Below are 26053 nucleotides of genomic sequence, written 5' to 3'. Positions count from 1 at the left end.
ATAAATGATTACTGACTACAGAGAAGTAATAGAATGCCATTCTCGTTAATCTTACTTTCCAGGGTTGTAATAAGGGAGCAGAGGGCATCAAAGTATAAGGAAGGCTGTAATTTGGCACTGTCACCACTATCATACCTACCAGTCCAGGTGGTCACCCAAGGAGAGACTCATCTTTGCTGCCTAAAGTCTGATGAACCTTTGTAAAATTGTGCAGTATTAGGTGAAAGAGGGCTGACATGCAAATGTCTAAGTAGGTCAGTTCTGTGTTTTACCAAGAGTTTAAAATACTTGAAAATGGCAGCAGACTTAAGTGAGAGATGCTAGTGGCTTTTACAAATAAGCTAAGCTGATAAATTAGCCAAATGGCATAGCAATATTATCAATAGGCATTTTAATGATAATCTCTCATGATTTTCTTAAGGATAAGATCAAGTGATGTAACATGAATGACAGGATTTAACTGGGTTCATACTGGGTGAATGATCATACCTGAAGACAGCAAACTATAATGAGATTCCTATCCTCAGTCCTCTCTTGAATATAATTACATATTTAGAAGTAACTTATGTGAGGAATTATTAGCATGCCGATCTTTAAAAATCTCCTTTTTTCAGCTCTTACGTAAGACTCTTGAAACAAGAAAATAAAAATAACCTATGTTTTATTAAAGAAAAATGAAGCAGGCAAGAAAAAACCGACTTTTTTAGTGAAAGCTAAAGTTTTAATCTGAAATTATAGACCATGTCTACAAAATTTAAAATCCTAAGGCTGGGCGTGGTGGCTCACGCCTGTAATCCCAGCACTTTGGAAGGCTGAGGCAGGCAGATCACGAGGTCAAGAGATTGAGCCCATCCTAGCCAACATGGTGAAACCCCATCTCTACTAAAAACACAAAAATTAGCTGGGCATGGTGGCGCGCGCCTGTAGTCCCAGCTACTCAGGAGGCTGAGGCAGGAGAATCACTTGAACCTAGGAGGTGGAGGTTGCAGTGAGCTGAGATCGCGCCACTGCACTCCAGGCTGGTGACAGAGTGAGACTCTGTCTCAAAAAAAAAATCCCACTTTGGGAGGCCGAGGCGGGCGGATCACGAGGTCAGGAGATCGAGACCATCCTGGCTAACACGGTGAAACCCCGTCTCTACTAAAAATACAAAAAATTAGCCGGGCGTGGTAGTGGGCGCCTGTAGTCCCAGCTACTCGGGAGGCTGAGGCAGGAGAATGGCGTGAACCCGGGAGGTGGAGCTTGCAATGAGCCGAGATCGCGCCACTGCACTCCAGCCTGGGCGACAAAAGCAAGACTCCGTCTCAAAAAAAAAAAAATCCTAGTCAAGTCCAAAAAAGAGAAATATACAAGTATAAGATGGGGAAAATGTTTTATAGGAGCAATTCAAGAATAATTAGTCTAGGATTGTAATTGAATATAATCCTTTTTGTGCCCTTTTTTAAAAATTCTATTTATTGTCATAAATTTTGACCCAGCAGCAGGAAGCATGTAATTGAATATAATTTTAATTGGACTCAGTAGCATGACTTTGGCTGCCATAACAATCACAATAATGTCTGATTTAATGTTGTATGCCCACCATGTGGGAGATGAAGATGAGGATCCTCACCATAGTTTGTGTTGGTTAGATCCAATCTGAAGTATTGCTTTTAATTTGGGGCACCACATTATGCTCTGTAAGAATGTGGAAAAGCTGAATCTTGGATAAGAGCTTGAAGTAGTGTGAGAAGAAATTTTACCAGATGATTTTGTAGCTCTAAGATTAAATGGTTCTATAGGTGGACACTTTTTCTTCAAGGAATGAGACTGTTAAGAGAAACCTATCAAGAGAATGTGTTGTTCCTTTGGTTGATAGCATATTTGTTCTTTCCTAGTACTTCTGTAAACCTGTAATGCTCTCCTTAACATCTTACCAAGGAAAGAGGGAGGTCCAGTCTAATTATCCTAATTAATGGATTGACTTCTGTGTCATATATGGCAAAGTAAAGTTGATATATTCTTGTTCCCTTCCCTACTCCCAAACAGTTATGTGAGTTATTTGTTTTCTGTTATTTTTGTTTGGGTTTTTTTTGGCATTTTCCGTTGTAACTGGGTGGTGCTTAGGAAATTACGTTTTAGTGTCCACCTATATAGAATTATTTAGGGTAGTGATTACTGTGAAACATTATCTTATGTAGGGATTGGGTTGTGTCTCATCCCATTTCTCTAGCTGGGGGATTAGACCCCCTTTTCCTTCCAGCCTTTCATTCTACAGACCTGGACTTCTACTCTTTGCTGCTTTTGTTACAGAAGGATTACAGAAAGAGAATTATTCAATGAGATAAAAATTAAGAAAGCAGTTTGTAAGTTATAAAGGATTACACAGGTATAAAGTGTTGTTTCAGGTTGTATTTTTATGCAACTCGGCCTATAACAAATTTATGCTATATAACTTCTATGCTGGATATATCACTAGTTCCCCAATTACATTTATATCTTGTTAATTATCTAGTGCTTTCCTGGTCAGAAAATTTCTCTCCCCACTCTCCCCAGTTACATTTCTGTCTACTCTATTCTTGCTATATTCCTTTGCATCAAATTTGTTGGAAGGATTAACACCATCCCATGGAGAACACCTTTATCTTCCCCTCTTTTATCTTCAGCATGCCTCTGTATTTTGATATGGTTGAAGCCCATTTGTTTTTGTTTTTAAGTCTTGCAGGAAAAAGAACCTCCTTTCAAAGACCAACACCTTGGCTGTATACTAGATCCCAGGTCTCTCTGAGTGCAGGACTTAGCTCCACCAACCAACACCATCATCATTTATCCTCCTTTCTTTCTAATGGAGACAAGATCTCACCATCTTAAAGCTTTGATTGGGGCCCGTTTATTTCCACCAGTTTTTAACTTTGTATGTCACTGCAGAACTTTGTAAGCAGTGAGACCTATAACCGAAATAACATTTTCTTTCAATGAAAGAGTGACAATATGATGTAGAACACTGAGCCTAAAGTCATGACAAGATAATTTTCAATTGTAGTAAATGCTATGAAGAACATAAACTGTGATATGAATAGTAATTGGAGAAGGGATTACTTTAGATAAATAGTAATTTGAAATGAAAATTTAACTAGAAAATACTTTAAAAATTTTGATATTGGGAAGAATGAGGACGTTTAAATGAAGATGAGAAAGCATGAATAATCTTGGTTATTTGCAAATCTTCCATTTTTAACAGTGTTCATTGCATGATTTTGATTATACCATTTGGATTTTAAATTCTCATTTTAAGGTAAAACTGTCTAATGATCATTGTCAGATTTCAGAAGTGTCATATAGCTATTCTCTCCAGTATTCAATTAAGAAAAATAACCTTGACTAGCACATTATATGCATCTTATTGTAGTTGATTCAGTAGACATGTATTGAATGCTTACCACACATACCAGGCACTGTTCTAGGCACTGGGTATACAAAGAAATAAACAAGACACAGCCCTTAGGACAGGAGGATCTCTTGAGCCCAGGAGGTGGAGGTTGCAGTGAGCCAAGGTCGTGCCACTACACTCCAGCCTGGGTGATAGAGCAAGACTTTGTCTCCCCAAAAACAACAACAATAATGCTGCCTTTTACTTCAATGAATGTAGCTAAAGCAGTTTTTAGGGGTAACATAGATGATTTTAAAGTTATCGTTAACTTTAAAATAGACCTACTATGGCCATTTTAGAGAAAGTTTTCTCCTCACTAGTTTTAAGAAAATATTTTAAGAGTATATGACAACTACCTTTAAAAATAGTTTTAATTACCAAACTGCATGTTCTAGTTCTAGTAGTTTACATTCCAAATAGAAGTGAACATAGGCATATTGAAAAAACACATGAATCAAGCCATTATTATGATAATTACTACGTAAGTTGAGCAGTGAAAGAGCACTTTCAGTTCGGTTAGTCATGGGAAAGCTTCACTCAGGAGTTAGAATTTGTATTCAGTTTTAAAGGATGGATATGAATAGGTGGAAAATAGAACGAAAGCTAACTTGGAGGGTTGGGTGTAGGAGGGGAGCATTGAACACAGTGGTGGGATTAAATATCAAGGTATATTTAAGGGACATGGATAAATAGGCTTGACTGGAGTGAAAGGTTTGTATTGGTAACTAGTAAAAGATAAAGCAAAGTCTTTTAATAGAAAACAAGATTTTGACTGTACCATTATAGTGATATGTTCCTATAATCTTAAATTCATTTACAGTCTATTTTAATATTCTGTGAAGGGTTTATCACAATGTACTATTTTCAGTTGTATCATGATTCTAAATAAGTCTTTACACCCCTAAGTATGTTCTGTAGATTTTGAGGCCAGAGTCCTTTAGCCCTACTCAGGTTAAAATGATGTTTTGTTTTTCAGTTACTTACACGCCAAGTCAATCATCCACAGAGACCTCAAGAGTAATAGTATCCTTCCTGAAATTTGTCTGCGAAGTTTGAAAACATCCTGACTTTTTCTTCTGCATTTTGTCTTCACATTATGTAAAAACAGTTTTCATGCTAAGTTCGATATACTGTAAAGAGAATTAATAAAGGATTGTGCATGCATGTATAGGAAAGCAGGATACCACAGCCTGCTTTTGGTTTCTCGACAACTGAACATTACAAGAAAATCTATCAGAAGTCTTTACAATAGTAGGAGTATTTGATTGCTTGCTTACATTTTATCAGCACTATAAAACTGATAGTTTTGTAGCTATTTATTAGTCCCTTTCAGACCTCTGACCTTGCTCAGTGGTAGTTGAGATATAACTGAAGACTCTAAATTATGTAACAATGAGGTGAGAAAAACATAATATTTCTCTTCCCTAAGTGCAGACTAAGATACTGTCTGCAGCATCTTCATTCCAATGAAGAGCCTTTACCGCTCGCCCAGGAGTGCCAAGAGAATATCTGGGCCTACATTGCTAAAATCTAATGGGAAAGTTTTAGGTTCTCCTATAAACTTAGGAAAGCATCTCACCTCATCCTAACACATTTCAAGCCCCAAAAATCTTAAAAGCAGGTTATATAGGCTAAATAGAACTAATCATTGTTTTAGACATACTTATTGACTCTAAGAGGAAAGATGAAGTACTATGTTTTAAAGAATATTATATTACAGAATTATAGAAATTAGATCTCTTACCTAAAATCTTCATAATGCTTGCTCTGATAGGAAAATGAGATCTACTGTTTTCCTTTACTTACTACACCTCAGATATATTTCTTCATGAAGACCTCACAGTAAAAATAGGTGATTTTGGTCTAGCTACAGTGAAATCTCGATGGAGTGGGTCCCATCAGTTTGAACAGTTGTCTGGATCCATTTTGTGGATGGTAAGAATTGAGGCTATTTTTCCACTGATTAAATTTTTGGCCCTGAGATGCTGCTGAGTTACTAGAAAGTCATTGAAGGTCTCAACTATAGTATTTTCATAGTTCCCAGTATTCACAAAAATCAGTGTTCTTATTTTTTATGTAAATAGATTTTTTAACTTTTTTCTTTACCCTTAAAACGAATATTTTGAAACCAGTTTCAGTGTATTTCAAACAAAAATATATGTCTTATAAACAGTGTTTCATATTTTATTCTAAATTGTTTAAAGTATTTTGTGTTCAAAATGTTCTGTGTACCCTGTTGAAAAAAAAAAACAGGTATGCAATTTAAGGCAGGTGTGATCCACAGCCATTATTATGGTTTTGCTAAGAGAACTACTCCTTTTAACAGAGAAGCTGTTTCGCAATCTTATTTAAGCCTAAATTGGAAAGTTACTTCCTTTAGACTAGAAAGAATCTCATAATTATGGGGCAGCTGGAAGAGGAAAGACAAAAAAAATGAGAGGTATGAGAGGTAGATTAACAGCCTTGTGCTGTCTTGCATAGCTCTTTCTTTCTTCTTGTTTTTTGCTTTGTGGAAAAGAAGAAAGAGAAGTTCTAAAAGAAGGGAACAAAAACTTCTGTGCATTGCAGCAGGCTGTGGAAAGCTCAGTCATATGAATCATTCCCTAAAACAGCATTCTTAAAAGGGTCCCTCACACCGTTTTAGAGGGTCCACAAGATCTTCCCTTTGTGAGACAAGATTTTCTTTATATCCTTCAACCAAAACAACACATTGCAACAGACTGAGTGCAAAAGCAAATATGAGAATCCAGCTGGCTGCTGTTAAGCCAGACATTGAAGAGAATCACAGGCCACGCATGGTCACTGGAGTCCATAGTTCCAGCTACTTGGGAGGCTAGGGCAGGAGGATCACTTGATCCCAGGAGTTGACTGGCCTGCTCAACATAGTGAGACCCCATCTGTAAACCATAAAAGGAGGATAATTGTAGTACTATTCTTCTTACTAAACTTTTTTTTGATAAGTTATTTTTCATTAAAAATGAATGATCTGTGTTAACATGTACTTGTTATTATTTTAGTAGTTAAATGAATTACTAGTTTAATTTCTCCATTAAATTTTAATGGTAAACATCCACAGATATAATCTACTTAAACAAAAGTTCTTTAGCGTCCTCAATAATTTTTAAGAGTGAAAAAGAGTCCTGAGACCAAAAAGTTTGAAAAACACAGCTCTAAGCTGAATACAGCCTTTCCAAAAGTCTTAGTGCAATTCTAAGCTTTAAATAACTTAATCTGCACTAAGACTTTCGGGCACCCTGCTGGAAACAGAAAAGTTGTAAGGGCTTTCAAAGCCACAAACTTTATCTAGCAGTCTCCAGAAAGTGAAGTCCAAGATAGGACTCCAAAGTTTGTCAAAATAAACCTAGAGTTAAATTGAGCTATGATTTCTTATGACAGTAAGTGGAATTAGGGCAGGTGGCAAGGTGGAAGAGGGGACATTGGACTTAGAAGATCTGTATTTTGGTACCCTATTTGGCCATTAACCTGCAAGTTTCTTAACCTCCTCTAAGTCTTCATCTGAAATGTTGAGTTGGACTAGTAGATTTCCAATGCCCCTTTTTTCTAAGATTCAGTGACTGGAGTTAGCTAGATTTTTTTCATTATTTAACATATGTTTAACTTTTAATTAATAATTATAAGTGATAGAAAAATTAATAACTATAATCTGATGTCAGGCACCTTTATTAAGGCATGCACACCTTGTGAAAAAGATGGCAGTGTATCCTAAAAAGATAAGGGAAAACAGATTTTAAGTGCTGAAACTGCAAAACCTAAAATTATAAACAATTGTCACGTGCTTTTAAAGTATGTTAATTTTTGACTATGTGGGAGAGTTAGGCTCAATCAAGTCTCCAGTTTTGTCCTTACTTTTTCAAAAACCTTAGTTTATACAGTTTGTAGATTATTATACATAAAGTTTTATATTTTCTTACAATTAATTTTTTGTTAATACCTGTGTAAATGGGTTTCTCCTTTATTCTTCCATGCTGAGTTTTAAGATGAGAGAATAATAGCCAACAGTACCCTTCATTGTTAAACCAATCCTGGATTGATACTGCCCTCAGAAACAAATATGGAACATCCGTATCATAGGAGAGAAGAGTTTGGTCATAACTAAGGCTGTGTGGTCCTTTGAATTATATACAACGTTCTTCTCAACTTAGTTTTATTTATATCTTAGGAGAGAAAGAAACCTTTGTGAGAGTTTTTACAAATTAAATCACTAAATTGAAGATTCGTCATGCATTTCTTAAAATAGGTGACATGCAACTTTTCATCAAACTGTCTACCAACAACAGTGTGAGATAAAACTAAATTAAAAAACAAAAATTTCATCTGATTTCTACTCCATCTCTCACAGAAATTGGTTCAGGCTTTGAACATTATACCTTTGCCATACCAGCCTCTCAGTATTCTGGCTTGCTTATTACATCACAGTTATATGTGGTTTATTTTGTACTGTATTACTAAAAGCAACTATGAACAAAATGTATGACAAAGCGAAGTAGATACAACCTTCTCCTTCACTTCCATCCTCTCACGCTCTTCAGGACATCCCACGGATCTTCCATCAGTGGTTCTCAACTTTGGTTGGACATTAGAATCATCTGGGGAGCTTTAAAGACTAATTAATGTTTGGGTCCCACCCCCAGACTCTGTTACGTTGTGTGATTGGACTGGAGTGTAGTCTGGACGTTGAGGGGTTTAAGGCTCCACGGGTCATTCTCATTTACAGCTGTTGCTGAGTGCCATTATTGCCTCTCCTTGTGAGATGCCTGCCTTACCCAGAGCAATAACCAGGAATCTTGTCCCAGGTCTTTCAGTCATTTTTGCAGAGTTAGTACCACTTTTACTGTCAAATTGACATTGTCACAAACTTTTCATTAATATACTGCCATTTCGATTCCTTCCAAATGAAACAATACAGAAGACGCAAGGTGAAAGAATAACTCTTTTAAGCTAATATTTAACCAACTGTTTATTGTATTTCATGTAAATAAGAAACCTAATTGTGCAATACAATGACTGAAATGTGTAAAAATATAGCAAATATGATTGTTTCACTGCCCAAGAAGCGGCAGCCAAAAGATTCTTTATACCATCTTTTACTAAATCTACCTGCTATCTTGCTTTTGTTAATAAAGCATCCATGGCATGTTTATACCATATGCTTATTCCATAGTTTGAAAGGGGATTTGAGTTTATCAGTCCTGAAATTCTACCATTATTTTCTAAGGTGTCCTCAGATGAGAAAAGTTGTTTGTACCAATGGGAAAACTTAAATTGTAAGACAGTTACTACAGTAGTTGTACTGCTCCTAAGCATCTTATAACCACAAGTCTAGTATTTCTTTGCTGAATCAGGAATGGGAAGTGGGAACTGATTCTAATAGGGTAAGTCATGGGAAGAATTCAGATGGCAATGATGGTATTTTGTGCAGAAAGATTGCCTAAATAATTACCAAATTATAAAATCTTAGTAATACAATACAAAATCTCTGCTAATACTGTCTCTTTCTGAGTATGTAGAGTAGAGGTTTTTTTCTTCGGCTTAATCAGTTTTATTTCTTTGACTATTAAGAGAATTGATTACATATTAGACAGGTGTTTTAATGGTAAAAGCATTGCTCTAGGAATTATAATAGATTGTTTTTCAGTCTTTATTCAATTGAAGTGAGGAATATTTTTCTTTGTATATTCTAACAGGCACCAGAAGTCATCAGAATGCAAGATAAAAATCCATACAGCTTTCAGTCAGATGTGTATGCATTTGGGATTGTTCTGTATGAATTGATGACTGGACAGTTACCTTATTCAAACATCAACAACAGGGACCAGGTAAATATTTACCACCTCTTGGTGTTTATTTTACCGTCTGTATACAAGGCTCCAGTTGTAGAAAATACGTGTTAACTCCTGGGTAAGCGTGAAGGATAGATTTCTTGATTTTTTGTTACCAGTTTTAGAAATCGTTTGTATACTTTTGGCAGTAATAGCAACACGTTAAGTCCTTTCCTCAGAATATCAGTCATGAATGTTACAATGGAATAAAATTCCTGATTTTCTGACTAGAAACTACAGTTACAAGAATGGATATTTCTTGACCATAGCACAATTAGAAGAATGAGCTCTGCTACTATAGCATCTGGGCATTATACTTTTCACTGTATCACAGATTGTGCTGTCAGAACAGGTACTCAGCTATGAGATCTTTATATTAAATTCTTTTAAAATTACTAAGGTTTCTTGAAATCTTTAATTTTTAAAACTAGGTAAATGGAAGAAATCATGCTTTGATTTTTCTATAATGAGAATGCTAGTAGGAGGGTAATTTTTTACTTCTTTTCCTTCCTAAGCTCCTATTCCCTGTCCCTTACCTTCCAAAAGATACTAACATAGCCTCATGGAGCTCTTAGCCTTTTCTATCTCTGCCTCAGTAAGCTCGCTTAGACTTTTAAAATTGGCCAAGAAAAGTGAATTATCTTTACTAAAATTACCTTGGATAACTACATTTTAAAAGATTTGTGATTGTGTGTGTAGAGAGATTACAACAGTTACACTGTTAATATATTAGAAAACACTAGTTGACCACATAAACTCTGATTAAAGAATATTTCGACTTTATGCTGTGATTTGCCTCAGAATCACCTGGAAATTTTGCTTAAAAATGGAGATACTGGAGCAGATTGTAATTAAATGGGGAGGGTCCAATCACCTGCATTTTTTTCTGTTTCCCAGATGATTCTAATACAGACCAAAGTTGAGAATCACCAATCTAAAGATTTTTTTTAAAAACAGTGCAAGCTTTTTAGGTATTTCATCATAACTTCCCAACCTAATGAAATGGTAGTTTTTGTATATAAATGTTACTGCTTCATTTAAGTGATTTGTCTGTTTTGTCGAGCTCAGCTCTATCTTTTTGGTGCTAGCTCTGAGTAGCTTTCTCACTTCACCTATTGTGATATCGGAGAAATAATCTCTTAAGTTACCATGTACTTTGTGTGTGTACTTATTGAATCACCATATGCCCCTTACACAACAGTGGTCTTGACTGTGTTTGATGGTTTTTAAAAATGGCTGCATTTCTACCAAGTTCATTATAAAACTAAATTTTAGTTGGTGTTGGCACTTCTAACTACTTCATAGCTTTAGAATGTTGAGTCTTAGCTTTGAGTGTGTAACAACATGACTTTGGATCTGATGTTTTAAGCCTGCATGAAACTTAGATTCAGGATGGACTGAAATTTCAGCTAAAGAACATAATTGAAACATTGTACTTACTGTACTTGTGATAGATCTAGATCACTGAAATGATTGATTTGACAATGGCAGTTGGGGTAGCAAAATGGTCTCTAATTTACAAGCTTCGTGTCCTCTGTCTTTTACAGTCTTATTTATTCAATCATACAGCATAACAGCCTGTACCATGTTCACTTTTCCTGTATATAATATTTTTCTGGAGGAATTATGGATTTTTAGTTTAGTTTCAGTTGATTTATCATATAGACGACAAATTAATAAAAATTTATGAACCTAAGATCTGGATGAAATTCATTTGTCAGTGAATACGTTTATCTTAGTACAATAATAAAATTATAATATAGAAACAAGTATTATCTCCAAAGTACAGATAAAAGCATCCCAGAGTTCTTCTCTCATCCACTTCTTGGCATTTTAGGTGCTTTGTCCTCCATGGGAGTATAATAAATGATGTGGCAAGGGCTTACTCTCCATGAGAGGAATGTGTGACCAACAGAAGGGTAAGGCCTTTACTAGTTAATTCTTTCTAATAGTATAGTTAGAACCTTCTGGAATTTGCTAGTCTGAAACCAAGTTAAGTATTTAATGGAGAAGAAGGAGGTAAAAGAATGATGTCCTCTTACAACTACCCCCATTCTGCTTCATTACCCTCTAGTCTACTTACGTCAAATAGTACTTTCTATGAAACTCCACATTTTGAAGGGTTAACTCTGGTCATCCTCAATGAAGCTGCCCCAGGTATTGCTCCATTCATCCTTTGATTTTTCTTTTGCTATCTATAATACTTGGATCTCCATAGCTCTCAGATTAGACTTCTGTTTAAGAATCCAGGAATATTCTTTACTATGCAATGTGAATACCATTCCCCTAGACTGTCATACCCATAGTCTGAGGTGGCAGATTTAGCCTGTAAATTCAGAGCACAGCTGGTAAAGCAGTGTGATGTAATGGCAGGTCTTGGACTCAGGTAGGTAGACTAGGTCTACCTACATCTCTGGGTATCTTTTTTTTTCTTTTTTCTTTTTTTTTTTTTCCAATACGGAGTCTCGCTGTGTCGCCCAGGCTGGAATGCAGTGGCCTGATCTCAGCTCACTGCAACCTCTGCCTCCCATGTTAGCAATTCTTCTGCCTCAGCCTCCCGAGTAGCTGGGATTACAGGCGCACAGCACTATGCCCAGCTAATTTTTTTGTATTTTTGGTAGAGACAGGGGTTTCACCATGTTGGTCAGGCTGGGCTCAAACTCCTGACCTGATGATCTGCCCGCCTCAGCCTGCCAAAGTGCTGGGATTACAGGCGTGAACCACTGCACCTGGCCTTTTTTCTTTTTTCAATTACCCCCAAAATAAGGGAATTCGGCTAAGAATTTCTTCCAGCTTCAAAAATCAGATTCTTTTCTAAAATAGTTCTCTTAGCTCTTTGCAAAGTAGTGTGCCTTTTTACCTTTATTCTCCCTAGCACTAAAGTCTGGGAAATCACTGTCATCCCCCCACTCTCTTTATCATTCTAACATTTTTCTCTCTAATCACCCTGTTCTTCCCTCCTTCAGTGCATTTTCTCTTGTAAATTGGGATTAATAATGTGCTCACTTAAGTATATTGACTATACCTTTATGGCTTTCTTTCCTTGGAGTAGAAGTGCCGTGTCTTCTTTGAAGAATAGATAGCATATATCTGTTATTTCAAGTGTATTATTCCAGTTATAATTGCTGCATAACAAACCACCCAGAATGTAGTAGCTTAAAATATGAATCTGTAGGTTGGGCTTTTCTCTGTGAGGAAGGTTCTTACCTGTTTCACACCGTATTGACTAGAGTAGATTTATGGGGTGTTAAAAGGATCTACTCAGAAGTGGCTCATTCATGTACCTGGCAAGTTGGTGCTAGCTAGAAGCTAGAAGCTCAGTTATTCTCCACGTGAGCTTTTCCTTGTGGACCTCTTCGCAGGTCTTCAAGGACCTCTTCATTGGTCTTTCTCACAGCATGGTTGCTAGGTTCTAAGCACAAGATCTGAAGAAACAGGAAGTAAGTACTAGTCTCTTATCAGTAGGCAAATTATTTTAATAGAAAATGTTTTCAATACCAACTATATGCAAAGCACTATGGAATATAGAAGGATTCAAAATGAATAAAACAAAACCCAGGCTCTGCTCTCAATGGCATGTGCAGTTCTGTTGAGGCCGTGCTGGGGGTGATACTGAAAATGAGCAGACATGAGCTCCAGTAATACCATGGAGTGAATTGACAGGGTCGAGACACCAGGAGTACTGAGTGTGTATTGAAAGTATGAAAAATCAGTCCCAGAATTTGAAGCTGAGGTATTGGTTTCGTTGCGTATGTGCCACATGAATCTTCTGTCCATGAATAACATCCAGGAAAAACTTTCCCTTTTTTCTTCTTTGTGTTTCTTCATCAGTCAGCCTCTGCACCCCACCCCAGCAGATACTGAAAGTTTCCTGCTTTCTGCTCTGCACTAACTAAATTCTGTGGGATGTATAAAAACATGAGAGTTGTCTTTGATTTTTTTTCTCACATTCCTCCTGAAAGATTCTTGAAAAACTATCTCCTTGTATATTTTTTAAGTTGGCATCTAAAAGTTTTTATCTTAAGTTTAAATAATTGCAAAGAATGTAATTTCCAGTATATTCTATTAACATTTTAAAATAAGACTACTGTATTAGATACATATATATCCCTCTTTTTGAAATATATGCATCAAAATCTAAAAACCATACCGATTTTATGCCTATTAAAAAATACCGAAGCTCTTCATTAATTTCTGGAAGTTTTACATGGTTCCTTTTTTCTCTTCAAACTATTTGTATTGTTTCTCTCACAGAACTTCATCCTAATGTAACATATTTCTATGTTTTAAAGCCTTTTATTGATTACGTAAGTTACATCTCTGCAATAAAAGTATGTATATAAATTTAAATTTAGAATTTTACAAAATTGTGACTTCAAGCTCTGATTATTAATTTTTTTAATTCTGAATTATGTTTTTGTTGCAAGTAATATATAACTGATGAAAGTGGCATATAAGTTTTGATATATGGAAACATAGAATGTAAAATTATATTGGAAATATGTATCTTAATGAATGACATGGGGCTTTTCTTTTCCCTTCAATTAATGTATGTATCTGTGGATGAATACAACTTTTTTGTTAGGACACTAGATACTAAGACTTAGTATTGATTCTTTCCATATTTCATTTTTAAAGAGGTAAATACTGAGAAATTTTATCTGAATTATAAGAAGATGACAAAGGCAGGAGTTTTGTTATAATCACATGCAGAGTTTAGTGGTCCCCAAGACCAGCTTCAGGTTTGTTAAAAGGACTCGCTGAAAACTCACTGAAAGCTGCTCAAGACTCACTGACAACTGTTACATTCACAGTTACAGTTTATTACAATGAAAGAATACAGATCAAAATTAACAAGGGAAGAGACTCATAGGACAGAATTCAGAAGCGTTCTTGTTGGAGCTTCCTGTCACCCTCTCCCAATGGAGTTGTGGACAGAGCTTCCAGTAGCAATGTGTGACAACACACATGGATTATTGCCAACCAGGGAAGCTCACCTGAGCCTTGGAGTCTAGAGTTTTTATTGGGGTTCAGTCATATGATTAACCACCTGCGGGACTGACCTTAGTTTCCAGCTCCTGCAGAGGTCAAGCTGATGCCACATGACCCAGAGCCCTCTATAAATCACATTGTTAGCACAGTCTATCTGGCATGGCCCATGGCCCCCAGATAAACAGACACTCTGATCAGGCAGGACATTTCAAGGACTGAGTGATTACCTCCCAGGAGCCAAGAGCAAAGGCTAGCTCTCTCTTTGGGCAAGGTTAATTCTTTACCACATACTATATATCACTCAATCATCTGAGCTCATTCCTATAATGTACCAAAATTTACATAGTAACTTGTCATTAAAAATGTTTTAAAAGCTCAGCTGACATTTCAATTAATATTTTTGAAAGTAAAGAATTGGAAACCAACAGACTCGTTACCCATTCGTTGGAGCCCAGTTCGACACCAGTATTTAGAAATGTCTCTTTGTTGCCCTAGAGGTTTTTACACCCTGGGACAATGTATACTATAGTTAGGTTACATATGGGTAAAAGGTGTGCCTTTTTTTTTTTTTAATTAAAGTTTTAGGGTACATGTGCACAATGTGCAGGTTAGTTACATATGTATACATGTGCCATGCTGGTGTGCTGCACCCATTAACTCATCATTTAGCATTAGGTATATCTCCTAATGCTATCCCTCCCTACTCCCCCCGCCCCACAACAGTCCCCAGAGTGTGATGTTCCCCTTCCTGTGTCCACGTATTCTCATTGTTCAATTCCCACCTATGAGTGAGAATGTGTGGTGTTTGGTTTTTTGTTCTTGAGATAGTTTACCAAGAATGATGATTTCCAGTTTCATCCATGTCCCTACAAAGGACATGAACTCATCATTTTTTATGGCTGCATAGTATTCCATGGTGTATATGTGCCACATTTTCTTAATCCAGTCTATCATTGATGGACATTTGGGTTGGTTCCAAGTCTTTGCTATTGTGAATAGTGCCGCAATAAACATACGTGTGCATGTGTCTTTATAGCAGCATGATTTATAGTCCTTTGGGTATATACCCAGTAATGGGATGGCTGGGTCAAATGGTATTTCTAGTTCTAGATCCCTGAGGAATCGCCACACTGACTTCCGCAATGGTTGAACTAGTTTACAGTCTCACCAACAGTGTAAAAGTGTTCCTATTTCTCCACATCCTCTCCAGCACCTGTTGTTTCCTGACTTTTTAATGATTGCCATTCTAACTGGTGTGAGATGATATGTCATTATGGTTTTGATTTGCATTTCTCTGATGGCCAGTGATGGTGAGCATTTTTTCATGTGTTTTTTGGCTGCATAAATGTCTTCTTTTGAGAAGTGTCTTTTCATGTCCTTTGCCCACTTTTTGATGGGGTTGTTTGTTTTTTTCTTGTAAACTTGTTTGAGTTCATTGTAGATTCTGGATATTAGCCCTTTGTCAGATGAGTAGGTTGCAAAAATTTTCTCCCATTTTGTAGGTTGCCTGTTCACTCTGATGGTAGTTTCTTTTGCTGTGCAGAAGCTCTTTAGTTTAGTTAGATCCCATTTGTCCATTTTGGCTTTTGTTGCCATTGCTTTTGGTGTTTTAGACATGAAGTCCTAAAGGTGTGCCTTTTGTAAAGTGGTAGAAGGGCAGTTATAACAGGGAAAATGGGAAAGCAGGATAAGTGTTACACTTCCACTTGAGTGGTTCTCTGGCAAATCAGTTTTTTCAAAGGGGATACCAGTAAGTTGATAGTTGTAGAAATTAATTCCCTTAAAACCACCATGTTGGCTGGGCGTGGTGGTTCACACCTGTAACCCCAGCACTTTGGGAGGCTGAGGCAGGTGGATCACTTGAGGTCTGGAGTTCGAGACCAGCCTGGCCAACATGGTGAAACCCCATCTCTACTAAAAAAATGGAAACATTAGCCGGGTGTGGTGGCGTGCACCTGTAATCCCAGCTACTTGGGAGGCTGAGGCAGTAGAATCTCTTGAACCCAGGAGGGGGAGGTTGCAGTGAGCTGAGATCACACCACTGCACTCCAGCCTGGGCAACAGAGCAAGACTGTCTCAAATTAAAAAACAAAAACAAAAACAAAACCCACCATGTCTGTACACCTCTGGCAAAGTCTTCCTGTAACCCTGGGGATACTTGACTCTAATTTAAAGACTATAGACATATGACATGGCTGATCAACTAGCAAAAAGTTATCACTCACCTTAATAAACAGTTAACTTAAACATTGAAAACCTCTTGTGTCCACAAGGTTATGTTAAATACTGGAGGTAGTGGTGTTATAGATACTTTTTAAGAATTTTTTTTTTTTTGAGAGAGTCTCGCTCTGTTGGCCAGTCTGGAGTACAGTGTGGCATGATCTCGGCTCACTGCAACCTCTGCCTCCTGGGTTCAATCAATTCCTTGCCTCAGCCTCCCACGTAGCTGGGACTACAGGCACACACCGCCACACCCAGCTAATTTTTATATTTTTAGTAGAGACGGGGTTTCATCATCTTGGCCAGGCTGGTCTTGAACTCCTAGACCTCATGATCCACCCTCCTCAGCCTCCCAAAGTGCTGGGATTACAGGCGTGAGCCACCACGCCTGGCTTCTTTAAGAATTTTTTTAAAATACGTATGTATGAGTCACAATCTGTCTGCCTGAGCACCCATAGTCTCATTGGAGAACTTAGATAAGATACATATCACAAAAAGATTAATAACCATACAAGGCAGTAAATGATCATCACAGCTAGTGGTGGGAAGAAGGACCATTATTACTTCCAGGTGTGTAAAGAAAGGTATGATAAGCATGGTTACCTTTCAGTTAGGCCTTGATCATCTGGGTTTCAGGTAGCTAGAGAAGGGTGAGGGAGGGCATTACAAGCAGAGTAGGAGCAGCGGCAATAAAAAAGTTAAAAGTAGCTTTGTATTGGGATAGTCTTCTCTACAAATCCTGTTACTTGCTTAACTATATTATCCGGGCAAGTTACTTAATTTATTTGAGCATTGGATTCCTTATCTGTAAAACGGAGTCAACACCAACCTTGTAGAATTCTTTTTTGAGTATTAGATGATATCTAGAATCCAAGTGTCCCAACGTTTTTTGGCCTTTCAGGGCCACCTTTTCCATTGATAGCCAAGTAAGAATACCTGAATTGCTGTCCATAATATATGACTATAGGAACTCCAGATCCTTTCTCTCAACTTTGAAGACCCCTGTTTGAAGTGCTTTACATTCTCCTGGCTGTTGCTTGTCACCTGTTGCTCCAACGTATTATTCCAGGTTGCTCCCAAAATTCTAAGACTGCTGTCTTCCATTAAAATGATGATGTTATGATGGTGTAGCTTCAGTAGGGGGCATTGTGAAAGAAAACTGTAATCCCCTCAATTCAGTAACTCTTTCCAAGGTTCATCCTTTAACCTCTACTACGTAGAGGCCACATTGCAATCAAAGCTTTACTAATGCCTGGCAGTTAAACAAGGGTCATTACAGCACCAAACAGGAAATAACACAATGTATCAAGCTTGGCGGTTTCTAAAATTCATCAGCTCTGCCCTGTAGCGGGGATCTTTTATGGGCTTTCTCCACTTTAGCCTCTACTCTCCCCCTGTTGCACCTATTCCCTCTAAGACCAAAAGCCCTTCTCTCAGGCTGTCCTCCCTGAGTCCCAAGACTCCTAACATCTATCCCTGCCTGCCCTCAAAAGAGGCAAAATATTAGGAAATTAAGAAATTAGAAAAAATTATAAATCTCTGAATCCAGGGAAGACAAGCCTTTTTATTTCGTTAAACAGATTTTAGCTCCTGATGGCTTCCCCTTCTCTCCTCTGGCGGAGGCTCTGGTTTGTATAACCAAGTGGCCCATTAGCGTTTCCACAATAAAAGGGCTTAAGATGCAGATGCCAAAACGACTGCTAAAATGTTAACCTTTTTGGTTTTCCCTACACATATATAGAGGACTTAACACAACGTCCAACAACAAGAAGTGCTGAATAAATTTTTTTTTTTTTTTTTTTTTTTTTTTTTTAAGTAAAGAAGAGGCACTGTCAGATCTGTTTTAGATGGTTACCCTGTGAGTGGGAAAATGGACTGGATAAAGAGAGACCAAAAGCAGGGGAGCAATTAGAGAACCTTTGCAACAGTCCAGGGATCATGAAGATTTGAGCTTGCACTCCTTGTGTAGGTTCCCCACAATCTATGATGTGGCATTGGTTTTTTAAAACTTTTTATTGAGGTGTAATACATACATCATAAGCTGTAAATGTACAGCTTATTGTGTTTTCAGTGAGTGTGAAGTATATTTTTCAACTTATCTACAAGGTTGAATTATTTCCCTTTTTTTTCTCTCTCCAGATAATTTTTATGGTGGGACGAGGATACCTGTCTCCAGATCTCAGTAAGGTACGGAGTAACTGTCCAAAAGCCATGAAGAGATTAATGGCAGAGTGCCTCAAAAAGAAAAGAGATGAGAGACCACTCTTTCCCCAAGTAAGTAAAAGCTTCATGCTATCCAAAAGAACAGACTAACATTCATAGACAGATTTCTGAGCACTTTTTTGGGCACACAGTGTGTATTTCATGAGTTTGGATTCTATGTGCAGACTCCAGACAAGAAAACACATTAAGATGGCTTCATGAGGGTTGAGCAGTGGCACACCTAGAAATTTTGGGTCCTAATACAAAATATTCAGAAAGACTTTGCATTTGTCCATCAGTTCTCAGACTTCTCAGTCTTTGAACTCTTTTACACATTTAAAAATTATCGAAGACCCCCCCCACAAAGAGCTTTTGTTTATGTTTTAATTCCTTATTAGAAATTAAAACTATTTTTTAAAATATTAATGAATTAAACATAATAAACCAATATGTTAAATAATATTTAGAAAAAAACAGTTCTATTATCTTAAGAGAAAAAAATTAGTGAGGAGTTGTATTGTTTTACTTTTTTTGCAAATCCCTTTGCAAAAAAGAAGACAGCTGGATTCTCCGCTTTTGCACTCACATTGCAATATCTCACATCATGTCACCCCTAAAAACTCTACTTAACGCTTGTAAAATAATGACAGTAAAAAAGGCAAATGATATCTTATTGTTATTACAAAAATAGTTTTGACCTCGTGGATCCCCTGGTGGTCCACGGACCACATTTTGTGAACCACTGCTTTATTTCTTGTTGGTGGTAAACAGATTCAAGCTTTCCTTTAATACTGGGTCTTTTTGAGGGGCATTTCTGCCTGATGCGGAAAAAGGAAAAGGCAGTAAGGCAGTTGTCAGCTCAGCCTGCCTTTACCTAATTCTTGATAACTCACTGCTTTTTTTTTTTTTTTCCATGTTGGAAGGATAAAGCCTTAAGTTAATAAATCTCAAAAAGAACTGTAACTAAGGCCAGGTGTCATGGCTTACAAATCCCAACACTTTGGGAGGCCAAGGCAGGCAGATCAGTTGAGGTCAGGAGTTCGAGACCAGCCTGGCCAACATGGTGAAAACCGTCTCTACTAAAAATACAAAAATTAGCTGGGCATAGTGGCAGGAGCCTGTAATCCCAGCCACTCAGGAGGCTGAGACATGAGAATCGCTTGAACCCAGGAGGTGGAGATTGTAATGAGTTGAGATGACACCACTGCATTCCAGCCAGGGCAACAGAATGATACTCTGTTTAAAACAAAACAAAACAAAAATATCTAAATACCTCAACTAGCTGACAGAGTTTAGCTGTAGTAGATATTGTAATATAAATGCAATGTTTTCTGATACTTAGGGAGCTCCTGATAGCACTGGATAAATATGCCTTGATGAATCAGTACAGTTTCAAGTGGGAAGTGCTATTTCCCATAGTAACCCTGCTACCATAATTACTGGAGTGTTCATTTATGAACTCTTAGGCCTTTGAATGCCCAATCCTAGCTGAGTAACTCAGACAGAAGTCAATATTACAGGAATTAGATTCACTCATCCTTTATTTTTAAATCTAAAAAATGTTATTCTTCTCTAAAGAATGAAAGAAGATAAAATTGATGGTTTTAACAAGTCTGTCAGGGTGTTGCCTAAGAAAAGAAAGGGAAAGCCAAGTGGTTGGGTGGGTAGATATAAGTTTCATTTATCAGGTTTCAAAGTTACTGTTCCTTTGAGGAAGAGTTTTTATTTTTTCTTTTTATTTTTTTATTTGTTTCTCTAAGTCAGGAAACCTCTGGGTTGAGACTGTCCTGGTGAGAGACCAGTGCTGCCGAGCAGCTTCAGCATGACCCTGTCCCATGTTCTCTTTTCACGTCATGGTTCTCGGGTTCTTACTTAGAATGGTTTATTGACATTAATAATGCAAAGTACATCCTTAGGCCCACTTTTTAAATGATATTAAAAGGGGCAAAATGCTTAGCTCCATACTTCTAAATATAACATTTCATTAATTACATGGTTTCAAAAACTGAAGTGCATATGTGAACTTTCCAGATTATTGGAGGCTATCCCTTTAAAGTGTTATTTTGAAATTTTTGTTACAGGATATCTTTTCACACCATACTGTTATATGCCACATAAATTTTAGATGGCTAAAGATCTATGTTTTATAAAATATGAAATCATTTTTATAGTTTTGAGGTAGGAAAGGCTTTCTTAATAGACAAAATTCAGAAGGAAAAAATTAGCAGATGTGAGTACATTAAAAATTTTTAAACTTCTATATAGAAAAATAACATTGAAAGATAAAAAGAATAATTGTAGCATATATAACAAAAAGTAAATGTTTATAATATACAAAGGACTCCTCCAAATCAATAAGTAAAAAACAATAGAAAATGGGCAAAGGGAATATGAACAGGTGATTCACATAATAAATACAAATGGTGTAAATATTTCCATGGCAGTCAGTAAAATGCAGACACATAACAGTGAAATATATTTTAATTTCGCCTCTCAGGTTGGTAATATCCAGCACTGGGAACAATGTTGGGAAGTGAGGAGGAGCATTCTATGTAAAACTTTAAAGGTTTGGTGGAAGGCAGCATTTTGGAAGACCTTGGTAGAATCCATAAATTCAAAATACTTCTAAAAATCTGTGCTATGTAACCTATTTCATAAGTATTCAGATATATATAAGAATGTTTACTATAATAAGAAAAAGACATTAAGATTAAGTTAGTTTTGTATTGATGACATGGATATTGGTGAGAGAAAAAGAAAACAAGACAGAAAACAAAATGTAGTATGATACCTCATTTTTTTTTTTATAGGCTGAGCCTGTTATGTTGCCCAGGCTGGAGTGCAGTAATATGATCATAGCCCACCTGCAGCCTCAAACTCCTGGGCTCAAGCAATCCTCTTACCTCAGCCTCCTAAGAGCTGGGACTGCAGGTGCCTATCACCACACCCAGCTAATTTCTTGTGGTGGTGGTGGTGGTGGTGGTTGTAGAGATAGATTCTCACTATGTTGCCCTGGCTGGTCTTGAACTCCTGGCCTCAAGCGATCCTCTCGCCTCAGCCTCCCAAAGTGCTGGGATTACAGGCGTGAGCCCCAGTGCCCAGCCTGATAACCACTTTAAAAGGTTAAACAGAGGCCGGTCACGGTGGCTCACACCTGTAATCCCAGCACTTTGGGAGGCCGAGGCAGGCGGATCACCTGAGGTTGGGAGTTCGAAACCAGCCTGACCAACATGGAGAAACTCTGACTCTACTAAGAATACAAAATTAGCCAGGCGTGGTGGCACATGCCTGTAATCCCAGCTACTCGGGAGGCTGAGGCAGGAAAATCATTTGAACCCAGGAGGCGGAGGTTGCGGTGAGCCGAGATCGCACCATTGCACTCCAGCCTGGGCAACAAGAGTGAAATTCCATCTCCAAAAAAAAAAAAAAAAGTGTTGTTCAGGTGGGCTCTGTTTTCATGTATGTATTTTTATACATAAAAAAAGGTACTGAAGAGGCCAGGCGCAGTGACTCACACCTGTAATCCCAGCACTTTGGGAGGCCGAGGTGGGTGGATCAGTTGAGGTTAGGAGTTCAAGACCAGCCTGGGCAAAATGGTGATACCCGTCTCTACTAAAAATACAAAATTATCCGGGTGTGGTGGCACACGCCTGTGATCCCAGCTACTCGGGAGGCTGAGGCAGGAGAATCGCTTGAACCTGGGAGGCAGAGGTTGCAGTGAGCTGAGATCGCGCCACTGCACTCCAGCCTGGACAATAGAGTGAGACTCCATCTCAAAAAAAAAAAAAAAGGTACAGAAGAAAGTATAGACTCTAACAGTGGTTATCCCTGGAGAGCAGGATTTGAGAGCCTTATACTCTTTATACATTTCTATAGTATTTTAATTTTTATTTGCATGTTATACTTGGAATTTACAATTTTTTGCAACTGCTTACTTCTTTATCTTATACTAATCATCATAAAGATTACTTTTAAAAAAAAAATTTAACTTTTTTTTTTTTTTTGAGACGGAGTCTCGCTCTGTCGCCCAGGCTGGAGTGCAGTGGCGCGATCTTGGCTCACTGCAAGCTCCGCCTCCTGGGTTCACGCCATTCTCCTGCCTCAGCCTCCCGAGTAGCTGGGACTACAGGCGCCCGCCACCACGCCCGGCTAATTTTTAGTATTTTTAGTAGAGACGGGGTTTCACCGTGTTAGCCAGGATGGTCTCGATCTCCTGACCTCGTGATCCACCCGCCTCGGCCTCCCAAAAAAAATTTAACTTTTAAAAACAATTTTCAGCCAGGCATGGTGGCTTATGTCTGTAATCCCAGCCCTTTGGGAGGCCGAGGCAGGCAGATCACCTGAGGTCAGGAGTTTGAGACCAGCCTGGCCAACGTGGTGAAACCCTGTCTCTGCTAAAAATACAAAAATTTAGCTGGGCATGGTGGTGCGCTCCTGTAATCCCAGCTACTCAGGAGGCTGAGGCAGGAGAATCGCTTGAACCCAGGAGGGGGAGGTTGCAGTGAGCTGAGATTGTGCCACTGCACTCCAGCCTGGTTGACAAGAGCGAGACTCCGTTTCAAAAAAAAAAAAAAAAAAAAATTGGTATCTCAGGACAATAACAAAAGTAATAATAATAGCTGCTAAGGTTTTATTGAGTGCTTATTATAGGCCAGGCATTATGCCAAGCCCTTTAAACATGTTTCATGATTATGAACATGCATTATCATGCTGTATGCCTTCAAGGATTATAACCTGTTTCTTTGTGCCTTAAAATTGTGAATTTCTGCATTTTATATATTGGGGTCCATTTGTCGAGTTCTCCTATCTTTGCTCTTGGGTTGTCCCCTGTCACTTCTCATGTGCTACTAGCACTCTGGGTCCGTGAGGTTCTGCTTTCAATTAGGTGTTTGTAAAACATTTCCCATGGCTAGGTTTCTTTAAAGGGCAAGTAGCTGTGATAGTTCTGTTTAGAGATAGTCATAAAGTGCTCTACTTATTTATACTCCATCTTCTTCCCAAAAGAGACTTGTGGTCTATAACAAAAAGGTATAAAATTGGTTTTAAATTTCTATTATTTACTGTTTCAAGACTAACAAATGATCTAAAATATAAATAAAAGCTGACTAAGAATTACTCTCCCCATTTAATTTACAGAGATAGTTTCTTCTTAAGAAAAAATACCAATTCTTTACAAATATTTTCCCAAGCATTTATGACAATACTGAAAACAATGTAAGATTTCAGGTGCTTTCTTGTAAAGTGTGATGGGACTCTTAAAGATTTATACCACCCAGATTTTCATTCTTCTTTCTGTTTTTTCTTTTTCTTTCTTTCTTTCTTTTTTTTTCTTCTTTTTTTTTTTTTCTTTTTTTTTTTTGTAGATTCTCGCCTCTATTGAGCTGCTGGCCCGCTCATTGCCAAAAATTCACCGCAGTGCATCAGAACCCTCCTTGAATCGGGCTGGTTTCCAAACAGAGGATTTTAGTCTATATGCTTGTGCTTCTCCAAAAACACCCATCCAGGCAGGGGGATATGGTGCGTTTCCTGTCCACTGAAACAAATGAGTGAGAGAGTTCAGGAGAGTAGCAACAAAAGGAAAATAAATGAACATATGTTTGCTTATATGTTAAATTGAATAAAATACTCTCTTTTTTTTTTAAGGTGAACCAAAGAACACTTGTGTGGTTAAAGACTAGATATAATTTTTCCCCAAACTAAAATTTATACTTAACATTGGATTTTTAACGTCCAAGGGTTAAAATACATAGACATTGCTAAAAATTGGCAGAGCCTCTTCTAGAGGCTTTACTTTCTGTTCCGGGTTTGTATCATTCACTTGGTTATTTTAAGTAGTAAACTTCAGTTTCTCATGCAACTTTTGTTACCAGCTATCACATGTCCACTAGGGACTCCAGAAGAAGACCCTACCTATGCCTGTGTTTGCAGGTGAGAAGTTGGCAGTCGGTTAGCCTGGGTTAGATAAGGCAAACTGAACAGATCTAATTTAGGAAGTCAGTAGAATTTAATAATTCTATTATTATTCTTAATAATTTTTCTATAACTATTTCTTTTTATAACAATTTGGAAAATGTGGATGTCTTTTATTTCCTTGAAGCAATAAACTAAGTTTCTTTTTATAAATTTTGAGTGCAGGTGACCAAAAATATTGCTGAGGAGTGGCACGTTTGACATGAGTAAAATGTCTTGTCTTTGGATTTTTAGCGGGAAAATGTTATAAATTGGAGTTTCTTTTAAATAGCTTTTTTTAAAAATACATTAAGGATGTCTCGCTCATGTAGAAGTCAAATTTTGTTGCAAACGCATTGCTCCTTTCACACCCAATCTCTCCCCTGCAAAAAATCTTCACAGAATTCTGTGAGAACTTTTAGGTGTGTTTTTCTTTGAGATACCTCTGGTTGCCAAACACCAGGTAATACATTTTTTAAAGTTGTTATTAGATTATTCTTACCTCTCATGATGCATATTTTAGCAATCACCTTATCATTGTGTCTCATATTCTGTCCTCCTTATATTCTTTGCGCAGCAAGATTCTACTTATGATGAATGAATGCTCTTCTCCTTTTTTCATTCAATGGTATGAAGTATTTGTTAGGGTTCTTTAATACTTACACTTTGTTGTGTAGAAAATGACTGTAATGTGGTGGTCAGTGTATTCTTACTGTGATTCAGAGGGAATCAAAAGTAGAAAGCAACAGCACGTGGTCCTATCAAAGATTCGGCCATCTCTGCTTCACTGTCAGCCTCTTAACTATATCTTCACTTACTCAATTTGGTTTTGTCATGATTTTTAAATGTAGCCAGTAGTTCAAGGTTCTTCCAGTAAACACATATCTGCATAAATGCCTCCTTGAAGTCAATAAAGAAGGAAATTGAGAAGACTTTAAATTAATGATAATTTAGTTTTTAAGTACCCACAAATAAATTTTTGAAACATTTTCTTTATTTGAATAGTTAGATGTCATCCAGGAAAATCACTCAATAATAATTACGGCAAATCTTTAGCCCCTCATTTGGGTAGCTTAAGATGAGTAATGCCATTATGATTTCAGAATTGATTCATGACTTTAGTTAAGAAAATGAAAAGGAACGTTTCACGTATTTTAAAAAATGATACTAAGGAATAAAGAAGTACAACTATTGGAAAATATCTAAGTATATGATTTTTAAATCCTCCAGTGGCATTAAATATATGATTATTAGTGATTGTTAGATAGGGTTTTATTCATTCACAAATAGAAGACTAGCAAGCATGTAACTAACAAAGTTTTTACAAAATTGACTTTGTGGAATGCTCCAAATGTTTGGCCATTTTGAGGCACAAGGTCAGGGGTCTCTTTATTGATAGAGCTCCTTCTATAATTTCCCAGCATACCTGCCTCACGGTTAT

The 26053-nt window shown here is 37.4% G+C and overlaps 1 protein-coding gene across 5 annotated transcripts in view; it reads left to right on the top strand.

Moving 5' to 3' along the window:
* The window catches only part of BRAF (B-Raf proto-oncogene, serine/threonine kinase), a 212593-nt gene that overhangs the window by 173418 nt on the left and 13122 nt on the right, over positions 1 to 26053 (top strand). For 3 of the 5 annotated variants that reach the window (XM_055346426.2, XM_019031132.4, XM_055346425.2), the window contains 5 exons: positions 4386 to 4432; positions 5226 to 5344; positions 9115 to 9246; positions 18601 to 18735; positions 24027 to 24180. In XM_055346426.2, coding sequence (XP_055202401.1) covers positions 4386 to 4432; positions 5226 to 5344; positions 9115 to 9246; positions 18601 to 18735; positions 24027 to 24180 — 587 coding nt within the window. Of the gene's footprint in view, positions 1 to 4385; positions 4433 to 5225; positions 5345 to 9114; positions 9247 to 11086; positions 11173 to 18600; positions 18736 to 24026; positions 24181 to 26053 lie in introns of those variants that run through there. The other 2 variants (XM_055346424.2, XM_031013519.3) reach the window with 2 other exon arrangements.

The sequence above is a fragment of the Gorilla gorilla genome, chromosome 6 (assembly GCF_029281585.2).
Source record: "Gorilla gorilla gorilla isolate KB3781 chromosome 6, NHGRI_mGorGor1-v2.1_pri, whole genome shotgun sequence".
In the NCBI taxonomy this organism is placed as follows: Eukaryota; Metazoa; Chordata; class Mammalia; order Primates; family Hominidae; genus Gorilla; species Gorilla gorilla.
This window is presented reverse-complemented; position numbering and strand designations above follow the sequence as displayed.